Source organism: Myotis daubentonii, chromosome 2 (assembly GCF_963259705.1).
Source record: "Myotis daubentonii chromosome 2, mMyoDau2.1, whole genome shotgun sequence".
NCBI classification, from domain to species: domain Eukaryota; kingdom Metazoa; phylum Chordata; class Mammalia; order Chiroptera; family Vespertilionidae; genus Myotis; species Myotis daubentonii.
In genome coordinates, this window is record NC_081841.1 from 182563841 (window position 1) to 182580581 (window position 16741).

Below are 16741 nucleotides of genomic sequence, written 5' to 3' on the forward strand. Positions count from 1 at the left end.
AATGTAATGTATTTCCTATGTAATTCTGTATATTTTCTATGTGTTTTAAATCACTTTAAGCCTTATTTTGACAGAAAGTTCATATGCTGCATGTTTCTGCAAAAGGGATCCTGGCATAACCAAGGTCCAGAAAGCCTATACTGATAGAAAGAGATAAACAAAATCAAAGGAAATCATATATTATGGTGGAAGGTGATAAGGAGTATAAAAAATAAAGGAGGAACTCAAGAGGTCTGGAGAAGGTTGGAGGAAATTCCCATTCTAAACAAGGTGTAGGTTTGTCCCCACTGAGAATTCACATTGTAGTAAGAGAGGAAAGAACCCAGGCAAGGACAGAGGCCTCGACCCCGGAACATGTCTTGAGAGATCCAGGAGCAGCAAGGTGGCCAGGTGGTGGAGGGAGGGAGGAGTAGAAGGAGATGGGTCAAGGGGTTTGTGGTGGAATGGGGGCAGATTATGTAGGACGTTGTAGAGCATTCTTAGTGAGATGACGGAGCATTGGAGGATTTTGAGTAGAGAAGTCACTTTAATGGAACTTCAACAAATTCCTGATATTTACTTTTTTAAAATTATAAAACATTTCAAACATATAAAAAAGTAGAATATAATGAACTTATATATGTATCAACCAGGTTAATCAGTTATCAAGATTTTGTGGCTTAAGTTTTAAAGCAGGGGTCCTCAAACTTTTTAAACAGGGGGCCAGTTCACTGTCCCTTAGACCGTTGGAGGGCCGGACTATAGTTTTTAAAAAAACTATGAACAAATTCCTATGCACACTGCACATATCTTATTTTGAAGTAAAAGAACAAAACGGGAACAAATACAATATTTGTATTTGCATGTGGCCCGCGGGCCGTAGTTTCAGGACCCCTGTTTTAAAGGATCACTGGTTGCTATCTTGAAACAGACTTAACGGACAGTAGAATCATGGACTCTGAAATCAGGGAGGCTTTAGCAATAATCCATGCAAGAAAAATGGTGGTGGTGGCTTTCCTCAGTGTAATGGTGGAGGTGATAAGAAAAGAGTTTAATTCTCAAAGTAGAGGCAACAGGATTTGCTGAGTGATTTGATGCAGAGGATGAGTGTACTCAAGGATTACTTGCAGTCACTATTTACCTTATTTTTTGCTCTTACTCTCTCCTTGGTCTTAGTGTTGATTTATATGCATTAAATGCATATGCTACTACACTGTTTTATTAAAAATTTCTTGGGAAAGACTGAAAGATTAAGGCCAGAGTGAGGGCTTTTATCTTCAAAATAGTAAAGCTTAATTGAAGAAGGGTCTGGTTCTTAGCCTCTCTGGAATTCTGTCTGGCTTGATTCCTTTTGATAGTGGGGACTTACCTTTATATTACTGAGCATTGGTTAACTATGTGAAATGTTTGAAGTCAGGCTGACTGGTTGCTGTGTTTGGGTGGAAGCAAGTATAAGGGGAGGAGGCATGTTTAATTTCATTTTTACCACAGAATCCATTTTATTTGTCTTTTGAAGTTCAGATGTTGAAGTTATCTTTTATGCTTTAAATGTAACACCTGTTTGCCAAGTAGACTTCATGGGTGGCTTGGGCTTCCTCACAGTGTGGTAGCCGTGGACTTTTTACTTAGGGACCCAGTGATCCAAGGGCAGTTGTTTCAGATACAAATGGAAGCTCTTTCACTGTTTGTAATCCAGTCTCGGAAGTCACATAGGTTCCCTTCCACCATATTTCTGCCCAAATCCCATAGGAAGGGAATTAGATTCCACTTCATCAAGAGGGAATAGCAAGATTCTTAGAAGAGCACATGGAATGGGAGTAGCCACTGTGACCATCTTTGGGAAAGACAATCTGCTACAGCATCTTTATAGGAAAGACTGATGTAATGAAGATATTAAACACAACATAATGGTTTTATAAGAAATGTGGATTTTATGAACTTTAGTGTTTTTTTTCCCTCCTTGTTTTCCCTTTTATATGTATGGCACTTAACTTATATAGCAGTTTTACTGAAAGCCTTAGCATTTACTTTTCATAGGATCTCAGATTTCTTATCAGTCATTTCTCCAGGGCTAATGTTAGTAACATATTCTTTTATGCTGAGGATTGCTCTAGTTTCTTGGCAGTGAGGTTTGCTGTGCTGCTGTTGCCTATGGATCTTAATTTAGAACTCAGTGATCACTGTATTCATTCATATATTAGGCATCATTTGGTAAATAATTTAACCATTTTTTGGCCGGTAAATGGCATATTGATTTTAAATATGCTCATCAATTCACAAAAGTACACAAACAAATTTTCTACCTAAAATATTATTTTCTTCAACTTGATAAATAAATCATCTCTGAAACTTTGTTGAGATTAATGAAAGCATGAGACTATTTGATTTAATGATATATGCTCTTTTTGTTGGGTGTTTTTTTTTTGTTAAACCTCACCTGAGGATATTTTTTCACTGACTTTTAGAGAGAGTATAAAGGTGGGGGAGAGGCAGAGAGAGAAACATCGATATAAGAGAGACACATCAATTGGTTACTTCCTGCATGTGCCCCTACCAGGGCAAGGGATCGAGCCTGCAACCAAGGTACATGCCCTTGACCAGAATCAAACTTGGGATGCTTCAGTCTGAGGGCCAACACTCCATCCACTGAGTCAGAGCGGCTAGGACCATGCTCTTCATTTTTAAAAAATTGCTCTATGTCCTGGAAAAATAAAACCTATGCAAAACTTGAGAGAATAGTCCAAAAAAAATCCCATGTGTTTATCTTCTACAATCACCAGCTATTAATATCATGCTGCATTGCATCTATTCCCTGTCTATATGGTTGTGAAGGAGGCAATTTAAAGGAATATTTAAAATATCAGGAAATGTTCTTAAGGATTCTCCTGTTGGCTGTAGTTCTGCCCCAGCTGTGCAGTTGGCCAGGTCATTTACATTTCTGTGTGCATCTGACTATTGAGTCTAATGGATATGTACTTTTATATATTTTTTATTAGTGGAATTATGATATACTAGAGGCCTTGTGCACAAATTCGTGCATGGGTGGGGTCTGACTGGCCTGCCCCAATCAGGGCTGATCCAGGGCAGGACCAGCTGGGGGAGGGGCCACGGGTGGTTGGCCAGCCGGCCCTGCCTCATGGTCGAACTCCCGGGCGAATCTCCTGGTTGAGGGGACGATTTGCATATTAGCCTTTTATTATACAGGATTAGGGTTGAAGAAATGGAACTTTATATGATTGATATGGTTTATTAAAACCTCAGGTTTAACAGTCTACAAAATGAGTACCAGTATTCCTATTTAGATATAAAATCTAAGATCAGGGAAGTTAAATCACTCACCCAAGGTCATAGAGCTAGTAAGAGGAAGAGCTATAGTTCAACCAAAGTTAACTTAGTTATTTGTTCACTAAGTGAGTTTTCCTCTGCATTTGTTCAGAAGTAAGCCAAAATACATATTTATTAGTTTTCTTTTATATTAAGGGCTGTATTTTTTTGTTTGTTTGCTTGACTGTTCTTCTGTTTCCCTTTACAGGGATGGTTTTAGGTTTTCATCTCAAGAAGCTGCTTCTAGTTTTGGTGATGATAGGCTACTAATAGAAAAATTTATTGATAACCCTCGTCATATAGAAATTCAGGTTGGTACATTTTAAAATAATTTCTAATTATTATAACTTTAAATATGTCATTTTTTCCTATCAGAAACATATCCTTTCTTCCAGTTAGAATGATTGTGAATTGTTCTGATATGTTGGAATAATTATAAAATAGAGAAAGTACATAAATTGATAATCTACCTACCTTTGGAATCTGGTATGCTTTTGTCAAAGTGCCAGAATGTCAGGATGCAGAATGATATAAAAGCCCAGCTCCAGAGAGAAGCTATCCCAAGATCTCTGTGCAGGATAAATATATTACACGTAGAGACTCGTTTGGTCTTCTGAGATTGGGCCATTTTAGGGTATTTTAAAAAGAAAAGTGCCTGACCTGGACTCTTGTGTCATTTCAGTTGACCAGATGTCTGTGTGGCTCACTGTGATATTCATTCTACTAGGAGCTAGTTGTATAGAGATGAAGGAATCAAATTTGCTACTCAAATTAAGATTTTAATGAAACTGTTAAAGTTTGTAGGGGTTGGTTGCAAAAACAAAATGGGTTTTTTGAAATAAAACAGAAGAAAAAGAATACAATCCCGCTCCTGATTGCCAAAAGCAACAGGTATTCTGACATCTCATACCATAGATTATTTTTGTTTGTTCTTAAACTTTATATAAATGGAATCAGGCAATATATACTTGGTTGTGCCTGGCTTCTTTTACACATCATCATTCTTTGAGATTCTTTCATGAGGCTATTTTTATCATTCATTAAAAAAAAAATTGCTCTGTGCTGTACTATTGTTTGAATAACCTGTATTTTACCCATTTTCTTGTTGGTGTATCATGTTTTTTTCTAGTTTTTTTCTATATTATGAATAGAATGATATGTCTTTTTATGGACATATATATTCTTTTTCGGATATACTGAGGAGAGGTATGTTTGGATTACATGGTAAGGTTATGCTTGTTCTAGTAGATACTGTGGTTGTCCTAATGTATACTCCACAAGCAATATATGAAAGTTTCCATTGCTGCCATTCTTTCCAACACTTGGTATTCTCAAATTTTTAGACATTTAGCCATTTTGGCAAACATGTAGCAGTATCTCTGTTTTAATTTGCATTTCCCTGATGACTACTGATATTGAGCACCTGTTGTAAGTGTATGACCAGGTGGATATCTTATTTTGTGAAGTTACTGCTCAAGTCTCATACTTGCCTCTCTCCCCTTTAAATTAGATTTTTAAAAATTACTGAGTGGTTGTAGCTATTTTTATTTGAGTCCTTTGCCAGTTATATGTATTGTATATATCTTCTGCACAGAATCATTTTTGTGACACTTTTCAAGTTAGTTGTCTGCTTAGAACATTGCTATATGGGATTGTGCAGGATGTGAATACTGTGATTTGGGTTGTGTTATGGGCCATCTTTGGATATTAGCTACCACAACTTATTCCCTTATACCCAACGATCGTGTCCTTTCCATAAACAGAATATACCCAGTTTTCTTCCAAGACCAGGATCTTGTCTACAGACTTGGTCCAGGTCTGGTTGAGACTTCTTGTATATAGTCCCGTAAGGGCAGTTCTTCTGATGGGAGAACCTCTGAATTTAAAGACACTCTGTGACACCTACTCATCCAACATACAATGATGAGAAAAGGATACACACTGCAATAAAATGCCACCATTCAACAAGATAGTAAGAGGGATGCACACAGTATTCACTGGTTCTTCACAATTGAGAACCAGCAATTGAAGCTGAGAGATTTCTTAAGAGGTTCTTGTGGTAATTTTAGATGCACTTATTGCAGCTATCTTTAAGAGCCATACAAATAAAATTCCACCTTATTGGTATTTTATTACTACAGTGTTTTCCTTTTGTTTGAAATCATTCTTGAGGTTTTGATAGATTAATTTTTATTTCTAAAAATTAACTTTGCAGTCATATTAACTTTATTTTATAGTTTACTATATCTGTTCTAAAGATGATCTCCTTTTTTGTTTTATTTTTCAGTACCCATATGAAATATTAAGATTATATTAGCTGCTATTTATAATGCATGAGGAAACTGAATGACTTATTCAGGGAGATTGCATAGAGCTGTTTAGAACTAAAATTAGTGCCTAGTTTTTTGGTTTGTAGAATAGCTTTTACTTCTGTTTAATATATGCATTCAGTAATAAGCATTTCCTCTTTAATTCCGAAAAGAGATTATCCCAATTTTGAAAATCAAACATTCCATGCAAAAACATTAACAAAGAGCCTGTTTTAGGGTTGCCAGATTTAGCTGATAAGTTCCATGTTAAATTTGAATTTCTGTTAAACAGATATATATATATGTATGTGTGTATGTGTGTGTGTGTGTGTGTGTGTGTGTGTGTGTGTATTTAAGTATGACTATGTCCTTTGCAGTATTTGGGGCACATTTTTAGTAATTTTTTCATTGTCTGTCAGGAATTAAAATTTCCCTGGGTGTACTGTTTTATTTGGTATCCAAGCTTATTTCCCATTATTACAAACTAGAGGCCCAGTGCATGGAATTTGTGCACTGGTAGGGTCCCTAGTGGCAGGTGGTGGCTGGCTGGGTACTCCCTCCCTTCCCCTGGCCATCTGCCACCAGCCAGGGCCTCCCTCCCTTCCCCTATCTGGCCCTGCCCCCTGGTTGAACTCCCTGAACTCCTGGTCGAGGGGACAATTTGCATACTACCCCTTTATTATATAGTATGGGAAAACCATTGTATGCTATATATTAACCCCAGACCATTTACTAGTTTCCTATACCAAAAATAAAGCAAAATAAAAGCATCCATATATAAGTAACGGACTTGTATTGTGTATAAATAGAAAAGTATTTCCTGATTAACAGTTAATCATCTTAACAACAGATGTTTGTAATAACAGTCATGGCTCTCCTAAGCACAAGGACATTTAGAATATGTATCCCCTTATTGACACTCAGTGTCCTTCACAAAATTTGTACAATTGATGCTAATAGTTTACCCACTGCTTTCAAAATGTAATATGAGAGTTTTTGTCTCAAGTGTTTTTGATAAAAATGTTTTGAGTTTTTGGGTTTTAAATATAAAGTTTTTTTCTATTAACATCAACTAAAAGAGGAATGAATATGTTCTCTGCAGTTTGAGTATTAAAAACCAAGGGGTGTTGCATGGACAAAACATTAGCTAGACGGACACATGCTCTATGGGTATGGCTATATATTTTCTCAGATGGTATTTCTTTTTCAGGTTTTAGGTGATAAACATGGGAATGCTTTGTGGCTCAATGAAAGAGAGTGCTCAATTCAGCGAAGGAATCAGAAAGTGGTGGAGGAAGCACCAAGGTAGGTCTCTCCATGAGTATTTATAATTGTCTGCTTTTATATATTTCCTTTTCATTTTATTGGCTAAACTTGCTTTAATAGTCATGGTAAAACCTATCTAATCTAATAAAAGAGAAACATGCAAATTGACTGCACCTCCGCTACGCCCCAAGCCATGCCCACCAGCCAATCAGAGCGACCGTATGCAAATTAACCCAACCAAGATGGCGGCTGACAGCCACGGAGCTGGAGCAAGCAGGAGGCTTGGTTGCCCTGGCGATGGAGGAAGCCAAGCTTCCTGCCTGCCCTGGCTGGCTGTGGCCTCTGCTCAAGGCAACAAAATTTCAATTACAGAAGATAAATAAATCCCAGATACCTGCTTCCAGTCAGCCTCCACTGGGAGCTTGGGTGGCTGGGGGCCGTTGCGAGCCTGCAAACAGCCATCAGCCTCTCACCCAGCATGGCCACACCCTCATGGGGTGAAGATCCCCTCTGGGGGGCTTGGCTAGCCTGCAACAGCCATCAGCCACTCACCCAGACTGGCCAGGCACCCCAACAGGACCCCCCACCCTGAAGGAGCTGTGGACAGCCTGCAAACAGCCATCAGCCCCTCACCCAGGCTGACCACACCCTCATGGGGTGAGGGTCCCCGTTGGGGGGCCTGGCCAGCCTGTAAACAGCCATCAGCCCCTCACCCAGGCTGGCCAGGCACTCCAGCGGGGACCCCCACCCTGAAGGGGGTGTGGCCAGTCTGAAAATGACCCTTGGCCCCTCACCCAGGCTGGCCAAGCACCCCAAGAGGACCCCCACCCTGATCTGGGATACCCTTCAGGGCAAACTAGCTGGGCCCCACCCATGCACCAGGCCTCTATCCTATATAATAATCCTATATAATAAAAGGGAAATATGCAAATTGACCCTAACAGCAAAACGACTGGGAATCACTGGTCACTATGATACACATTGACCACCAGGGGGAAGACGCTCAATGCAGGAGCTGGCCCCTGGTGGTCAGTGCGCTCCCACAGGGGAAACTCTGCTCAGCCACAAGCCAGGCTGACAGCTGCCAGTACAGCGGTGGTGGTGGGAGCCTCTCCTGCCTCCTCAGCAGCACTAAGGATGTCCAACTGCAGTTTAGGCCTGCTCCCCGCTGGCAAGTGGACATCCCCTGAGGGCTCCTGGGCTGCCAGAGGGATGTCTGACTGCCAGCTTAGGCCCAGTCCCCCCCGGGAGCGGGCCTAAGCCAGCAGGTGGACATCCCCCGAGGGGTCCCAGACTGTGAGAGGGCACAGGCCGGGCTGAGGGACGCGCCCCCCCCCCCCCCAGTGCACAAATTTTTGTGCACCGGGCCTCTAGTCCTATATAATAAAAGCCTAACTTGCAAATCAACAAAACGATGGCATGACTGGTGGAACGATCAGTCACTATGATGTGCACTGACCACCAGGGGGCAGATGCTCAACACAGGAGCTGCCCCCAGCCCGCAGGCCCCAGGCCAGCCAAGGTGGGTGTCAGTTGGGGGCGGGGGGGCCGATTGCCTCACCAGTCGCCCCACAGATCAGCCCTGATCACAGGCCAGGCTTAAAGACCCTACCCATGCACAAATTCAGTGCATCGGGCCTCTAGTATTTTTGTAATTAAGATTTTGCCACCTGATCTTTCTCAGTACTTCAGTGCATGAAAATAAGAGACTTGAAATATAAGTTGGGGCTTTATTAGAGATGGAAGTTGGTTGGATAATCAGCTGTGATGCCCACAGGCTTGTAGGTAATATAGACCCTGTGGGTGTTCATGGACATATGGGATTTCTGGGGCACATGCCTTGTAGGCTCTCCTGTTGATGATTTCACAAAGTTGATGTTTCATTGAGTTGTACACTTGAAACCTATATGGTTTTGCAAAGCAATGTCACCCCAATAAAAATTAAAATACAAACAAATCACCAAAGAATTGTATCCATCAAAGGGATAAAAAAAATTAGGTTGATCCAGAATTTCTTGAATTTATCCTACCATGAAAAGGCTCCTGGGCATGGTTCTTAGAAATTCCATAATTTATCAGAACTACTTTGGACACTTTTCCAAGCCACCTTTCATGGAATTTCATTTTTCATTTGATGCCAGGTTGGTATGTGTATATATTCTGGTGTTATTTTAGTTCTTAAAAACCCTCAGTCAGTGTACGTTGCTGTTTTTAGTAACCTGGCTCTAAGGAATATAGCCAATTGTGGCTTTCACCAGCCTAGCCAGTGTGACTTAATATAAAGGGTATATAGTTTCTGAAAAGAAAAGGTGTGAATATGAATGAGTTTTTAATCACAGAGTAATGGTAAAAATCAAATTCCACTTTAATTATATTAGTTGTTATAAAATATGGTTGGTGTAGTATTTTAAAATAGAGTCCCAAATCATTTGTTACTTATCTTGTTGAGGAGTTGGGGGCATCAGTGTTCCCTCCCCTTGATTCTGTGCTCTGTGACTACTTGACGAATAGACTACATAAAAGTGAGGCTGTACCCAGGCCTGAAACTGCCAGCTTCTACTTCCTGTTTCTTGGGACACCACACTTAGAAACCAGCTACTGTCCACTGCAGCCTACATGGGGCTGGCCCTTAGCGGATGGACCAGGACCAGAATGTAAGAGGGAAGTGGGGAGAAAAGGCAAAAGGAATGCTCTGTTGTGTCTTTAGGAAGGCTCCTAGAACCTGCTTGTGTCGATTACTTGGCAGTGATCTGAAGTTAGGCACTTTGCTGGGGAGGCTGGGAAATACATTTTTTTCTTGAGTAACCATTGCTTAGCTAACATTCTAGTCATTGGAAGAAGGGGACAATGGATACTGGTCAAATAACAGTAGTCTCTGATTCTCCTTTTTTTGCAACTTGGTGTTTTCTGTTATATTACTTCCAATATAATTAACTTTCTCTTTTTATTTAAAACTCACTCAAGTCTTACCTGGGATAAAAATCTTTCACAAACTTGAAACCTTGAATCGTAATTTTATCTATCTGTCTATCTATCTGTCCTTTCAAATGAGCATCTAATCTATGTAGAGAAAAAATAGAGGAAAATTTAAAGCAGTAGGATTCAAATAAAAAACACTAGAACTGATAATTAATAGTGACTTGATATGTATTTGTGTACTGTGAAATACTAGCATAATTGGAATATATAGTTTCAGTTCCTAGAGTGAGAATTTAGCACTGTGCTTTGAGTGTAGTGATGAGGTTGCTTATAACTCTGTGTATCAGTAGCAGAGTTTATGATTAGGGAAAAGACAAGACCAGACAGGACAAAAATAGTTTTACTCAACTGCACTAGAGATTCTTCAAATGCTTTGATATTCATCTTTAGTTGGGTTTCTTTCTTTTGGTTGCATTAATTTTACTGCTAAAATGCCTTTTATGCCTATATCTGTTAGGGTAGTGGAGAATTATCTATAATAATAAAAGCATAACATGCTAATTAGACTGGATGTCCTTCCAGATGTCCTTCCTTCCAGATGAAGCTTTAGCGCAGCAGTGGGGGCCAAGCCCTTTGCATGAATTTCATATCTGTTTCTATGAAATAAATTATTTTTTGTAACATAATTATACTTTAAAAATTAGTAAAAGCGCCTTACTAGCATTTAATATCAACTTAATATTCAATTCCCCCTGATCATCTCATCAATATCTTTTTACAGTTGATTTTTAGAATCAGGATCCAGATAAAGCCCATCCCTTGCATCTGATTGTTTTTTTACATCTTTAAGATTCCCTTAACTTGTAACGCCCTCTTTCTTTTTAGCTAAGATCTGGTCATTTTCCTGCCCCATTCTTCACATTCTGGTTTCAGCTGCATGCAACTCTACAGTGTATTTTACCAAACATTCATGTTATATTCCTATTTCTTAAAAACTGCTAGTTAGAGCTAGAACCTAGAATAGAGTCAGGCTGGATTGGTGGGATGGGGGAGGTAGAGCAAGAATACTTCACAGGTGAGAAGTGCAATTCTTACTTTTTCCCTTTTAGTGATGCTAGGATTAATCATTGGATTCAGGTGTTATGAATCTTATGTACCGCTTATAAATAACTAGAGGCCTGATGCATGAAATTCGTGCAAGAGTAGGTCCCTCTGGCACCCAGGACCAGGGCTTCCCTCACAGCCCCAGCTTTGTCCGGAAGGTCATCTGGAAGGATGTCTGGAGGGATGTCCAGTCTAATTAGCATATTATGCTTTTATTATAGACTAGAGGCCCGATGCACAAAATTCATGCAAGGGGTTCAGCCCCGCCACCACGGCAGCTGCCTCGGACCCCACCCTCCACAGCTTTGTCTAGAAGGAAGGACGTCTGGTAGGACGTCCAGTCTATTTAGCATATTATACTTTTATTATTATAGATAATACCTAATTTGGGATTTGCTAAAAATAAATACATTGGCTGGTAGAAAAGTGGACATGTAGCTTAGGTAAGACAAGAGTGGCTATTATTACAGACGAAAAATGGGTACATGCAAATACATTACACTATTCCATAATAAAAATTTTATAAAATGTCATCTTAATCTTACTCATTTGAGAACAGTTAAAATTTTTTTTAAATTTTTATTGAATTTATTGGGGTGGCATTGATTAATAAAATTATATAGGTTTCGGGTGTACAATTCCATAGTGCAGTATCTGTATATTGTATTGTGTGTTCACCACCCCAAGTTGAGAACAGTTTTAATCCACAAATAGAAAAGCATTCAGTGTTTTGTTTCTCAGAGCCTATCTTGTATAGAAGCAAGATTTATGCAAATGCAGAAATTATTCAATAGTATTCTTTTCAGGGTTTATTGAAAACATTTCAGCTTTCCTTTCCTGGTGGAATGTGATTTTGATATTGCAAAACAAAAGTTTTGAGGTTTTATCAGATATACAGTTAAATTTTATTTGTGGTAGTCATATTCCATAAAGTCACTGCAAACATGAATCTGTAAATGTTGAAGCATTGCTCCTAGGAGAAATACAGGGCTAGGTGCCTTTGAGCCTCTAGTTAGAACATTTCCACCACCCGATTAATACATAATATTGTTTTATTTGTGTTTCTGTTGAAAGACACCTTGTTTAATGTATATTGTTGACTCATTGTCGTTGAACTCACAGCCCTGCCCCCCAGCTCTGTAATGCATGCCTGAAGGAAGCTCATTTATCAAACATATTTTCTCCGTAAGGCACATCACAGCCTTCTTGGACTTAGGAACACCAGAGTGCACTTAAGCCCCAAACTCGGGGGCCATTTTAAACAGTGAAATTATCCTAGGCCTCCCCCACCCCCCCCCCAAAAAAAGAGAGAATGTGGCACTAAAGAAACTGTGAAAAGGATAGTTGTTTACAGTATGAGAGCTGAAACAAGAGGGCAGAGTGTCACCTTGTTTGATTTCAGCTGGGACACATGTTGGGAATATCAATTTTTTTTTTTGCTGCTCTGAGCTTGTTTGTGAATGACCACAAAAGTGCTGAGTTTTAATTTTGGGGTTAGAAGTAACTTTTAGCAAATAGGAAAGTTTGTAAATATGGAGCCTATGAATAACAAGGATCAATTGTATATGTTAGTTTCCAAGAATTTATTTTTTTCCCAATCTTAGGTTGAAATGATTCTGAATATATATGTTAAATTTTACTAATTGAAAATTACTGAGCTGAAGTAGTTGTATATTTTATAAACTGATTGAAGTTGCAGTATAATGTGGGACGTTCAAATGCTTTATAAAAATCTCAAGTTGATTTATTTAAACATATGCTTAATACAATAAGCATATAAGTATATGTGAAGCATATAATATGAAACCTTAAATTGATACAGATGATCAGATCTGAGTAAATTTTAAGGACTTTTTTTATATAATGTACACAAAAGATAACTTGATTTTTGTTCAAAATGTTCCACTCTTTCTGTACTTGCAGCATTTTTCTGGATTCTGAGACTCGGAGAGCAATGGGAGAGCAAGCTGTCGCTCTTGCCAAAGCAGTCAAGTATTCTTCTGCTGGAACCGTAGAGTTCCTTGTGGACTCAAAGAAGAATTTTTATTTCTTGGAAATGAATACCAGACTCCAGGTAACAAAAATTCAGTTTCTTATTCCACTCCATGCCTCTATACTTAACCCTTCCTCACTTACCCCTTTCTGTGTTTTATAAAAGTTAAAAATCAACTTCAGAAAATGTTAAATAAAGACTTAGTTTTTATGCTTTGCTAAGACATCTTAGGAATGGTGGATAGTGTCAAGTTAATTTGGTGGCAGGATCTAGCCTTCTGTTTTGTTACTGTTAATACTTCATACGGGAAATTCTAATTTTTTTTTATTGAACCTCTCTTGATGAACTACTCTAGATGTGATAAATAGAAAGGGATTAAGTGCTTACACATCTTTGAAAGGGATTAATGAGAGAAGGGCACCTAGAGTGAGCTTCCAGGAGTGACTCTGAGAACTATACCACCAACCTGGCTTCCAGAACAGCCATTTTTGCCAATTACAAGGTTGAGAAATTGAGTGGCTGCCCCTGCAGCTGTTGACTTCAGGGATATACTTCCTTCTGGTTTGATTTTCTCCCCACTTTCCTTTTTCTTTTATTTAAATTGTGAACTATAAATAAACATAGAGAAAGGTACCTAAAACACAAACAAATAGTTACGCAAATTATCCTATATAATAGAGGTAATATGCAAATTGACTGTCATACCCTCGCACAAATGGCCGCCCCCATGTGGTCACAAGATAGCCGGCAGGGGAGGGCAGTTGTGGGTGATCCGGCCAGCAGGGGAGGGCAGTTAGGGGCAACCATGTCAGCAGGGGAGGGCAGTTGGGGGCAACCAGGGTGGCAGGAGAGGGCAGTTGGGGTGACCGGGCTGGCAGAGGAGGGCAATTAGGGGCGACCAGGCTGGCAGGGGAGGGCAGTTGGGGGCAACTGGGCCAGCAGGAGAGAGCAGTTGGGGCAACCAGGCCTGCAGGGGATGGCAGTTGGGGGCAATCCGGCCGGCAGGGGAGCAGTTTGGCGTCGACCAGGCTGGCAGGAGAGTGGTTAGGGGTGATCAGGCTGGTAGGCAGAGTGGTTAGGGGCAATCAGGTAGGCAGGCCGGCAAGTGGTTAGAAGCCAGCAGTCCCGGATTGTGAGAGGGATGTCCGACTGCCTGAAGGATCGGGCCTAAACTGGCAGTCGGACATTCCCCCTAGGGGTCCCAAATTGGAGAGGGTGCAGGCTGGGCTGAGGGATCTCCCCGCCGCCCCGCCCCAGTGCATGAATTTCATGCACTGGGCCTCTAGTTAGAAATAAAAAATCCATGTAAGCATAATCTGGGTCTAGAAGTACAAAACTGCCAGCACTTTGGCCTTGCTCCCATCACCTCCTCCCCCTTCTCCCTTTCTCAGCTCTTCCTCCTCCTCCTTTCCTAGAGCTGTGTACTATTCTGACCTTATTCTAAACACCTCCCGGCATTTCTCTGTAGTTCTTCCTTTGAAATGTACACACCTAAGCAGTATAAATAATTTTGCCTGTTTCTTCTTTTTCTTTTTTTAACTTTAAATCAGTGGGATCATATAAATTTTTTTATGTAATTTTTTTGTACCTGGCTTCTTTTCTCAATATTATGCTTAGGAGAATCAACCTTGTTGTTTTATGTAACTCCCAAATGATACTCCTTTGGAGAAAATGCCACTGTTTATCTTTTTTACTTCTTTTACTTGTGGATATTTAGTCCAAAGTCCACCCCCCCCCCTTTTTTTGCAGTTTGTATTAGTTTGCTAGGGCTCTAGTAACAAAGTATCAGAAACAGGGTGGATGAAACAATAGAAATTTATTCTCTCAAGTTTCAGGAGGCCAGAAGTCTGAAATCAAGGTGTTGGTTTCTTCCTGGGACGTCTCAGGAAGAATCTGTTCTCTGCTTCTCTCCTAGCTTCTGGTAGCTGCCAATAAACTTTGGTATTCCTTGCCTTGTTGGTAGCATAACTCCAATCATCACATGGCATTCTCCCTTGTGTTACTATGTCCAAAGTCCACCCCCCCCCCTTTTTTTAATAGGGACACTAGTCATTGATTTAGGCCCCACTCTAATCCAGTATGACCTCATTTTAACTTCATTACATCTTCCAAGAACCTATTTCCAGATAAGGTCACATTCATAGGTTCTGAGCAGACAAGCATTTTCAGGAGACACTATTTAATCCAGTACATAATTCAAAACCACATGTGTCAGTAATTCATTAAGCTGTACATACATGTGTTGTATATACTTTTCTCTTTGTATGTTATATTTAACAATAAAAAGTTTTTAAAGATAAAACACATATGGTCTATAGCAGCAATTTTCAACCTTTTTTTTATCTCGTAGCACATATAAATTAATTACTAAAATTTTGCCGCACAACAAAAAATATATATTTTTGCTGATGTGACAAAAAAGGTATAATTTTGATTTATTTAAAAAAATAATAGTAATTACCTATCCTTTGTGCTCCAAAGTGACTTTTTAAAAAATCAGGTGCCTATACTTGTATATAAGGATTTCTGATACCAAGAATTAACCAATCAGACGGAACCTTACTATGTATGTATTGTGACTGGTAAGATGCAACTCTGTTATAGGTCCTATATATTTATGGTTCAAGACAGGGCATTCACACGATGGCTATTTTTTTTTTTTTTACTTGACAATCTAAGGGGAAAGAGGTCAGTGCTCCTGATTAAATAGTCAGGTGTTGCATGCTTTAAAAATTCTTGCGGCACATGAGTTGAAAATTGCTGGTCTATAGTGACAGAAAATAGATTAACTGTTGCCTAGGACTGAGGTTTGGGGGCTGATAGTTAAGGGGTGTAGCATAGTAGAGAGAGCGGTAAGTGGTACTTGGATTGCCTAGAAATGGGATCAACTCTCCTTAGGACTTTACTGTGGCTGGGGATGGAGTTGAGTCATTCCAGGCAGGAGACCCATAGGGATGACTTTTTTACAGCTGAGTAGTATATTCTACTGTGTTTATGTACCACAGCTTTTTTATCTACTCATCTACTTATGGGCACTGGGCTGCTTCTAAATCTTGGCTATTGTAACTAATGCTTCATTGAATATAAAGGTGCATATATTCTTTCGAATTAGTGTTTTAGGTTTTTTTCAGGTATAATATTTCCAGAAGTGGAATTGCTGGGTCATAAGGCAATTCCATTTTTAATTTTTTGAGGTAACTCCATACTGCTTTCCACAGTGACTGCACCAATCTGCATTCCCAGTGCAGGAAAGAGGGTTCCCTTTTCTCCACATCCTTGCCAACACTTGTTGTTTGTTGATTTATTGATGGTAGCCATTTTGACAGGTGATATCTGAGGTGATATCTCATTGTAGTTTTAAGTTGCACTTTTCTGATGATTAGTGATGTTGAGTATCTTTTCATATGTCTATTGTCCATGTGTATGTCCTCTTTGGAGAATATCTATTCAGGTCTTTTGCCCATTTTTAAATTAAATTGTTTGTGTTTTTGATACTGAGTTTTATAAGTTCTTAATAGTAATTTTGGATATCAATCTCTTACCAGAGGTATCATTGGTGAATATGTTGAGGAATGTTTTCTGTTGTTCTTTTTTGGCCTTGGTCTTCCTCTCCTAGTGGTTCCTCTCCTAAGTAAACCTAATAGTCTAGGCTCAAAATAATTTTTGGCCCCAATGGTTATATTCTGCATGATATATCTTGTTTTGTCCTTCTACTGTCTACCTATTTGCATTCAGATATCTTACATGTGTCACTGTAAGCTGTGGGTAATTTTCTTTAACCAAGTGTGATGATCTTTGTCTTATCTCCAAACCATTAGCTCCATAAAAAGTTAATGTTAAATTGTTA

At 39.4% G+C, this 16741-nt stretch overlaps 1 protein-coding gene across 3 annotated transcripts in view; it reads left to right on the plus strand.

The window, feature by feature from the left end:
• The window catches only part of PCCA (propionyl-CoA carboxylase subunit alpha), a 382460-nt gene that overhangs the window by 166559 nt on the left and 199160 nt on the right, over positions 1-16741 (plus strand). For all 3 annotated transcript variants that reach the window (XM_059685039.1, XM_059685040.1, XM_059685041.1), the window contains exons 10-12: positions 3512-3614; positions 6823-6917; positions 12825-12975. In XM_059685039.1, coding sequence (XP_059541022.1) covers positions 3512-3614; positions 6823-6917; positions 12825-12975 — 349 coding nt within the window. The remainder of the gene's footprint in view (positions 1-3511; positions 3615-6822; positions 6918-12824; positions 12976-16741) is intronic.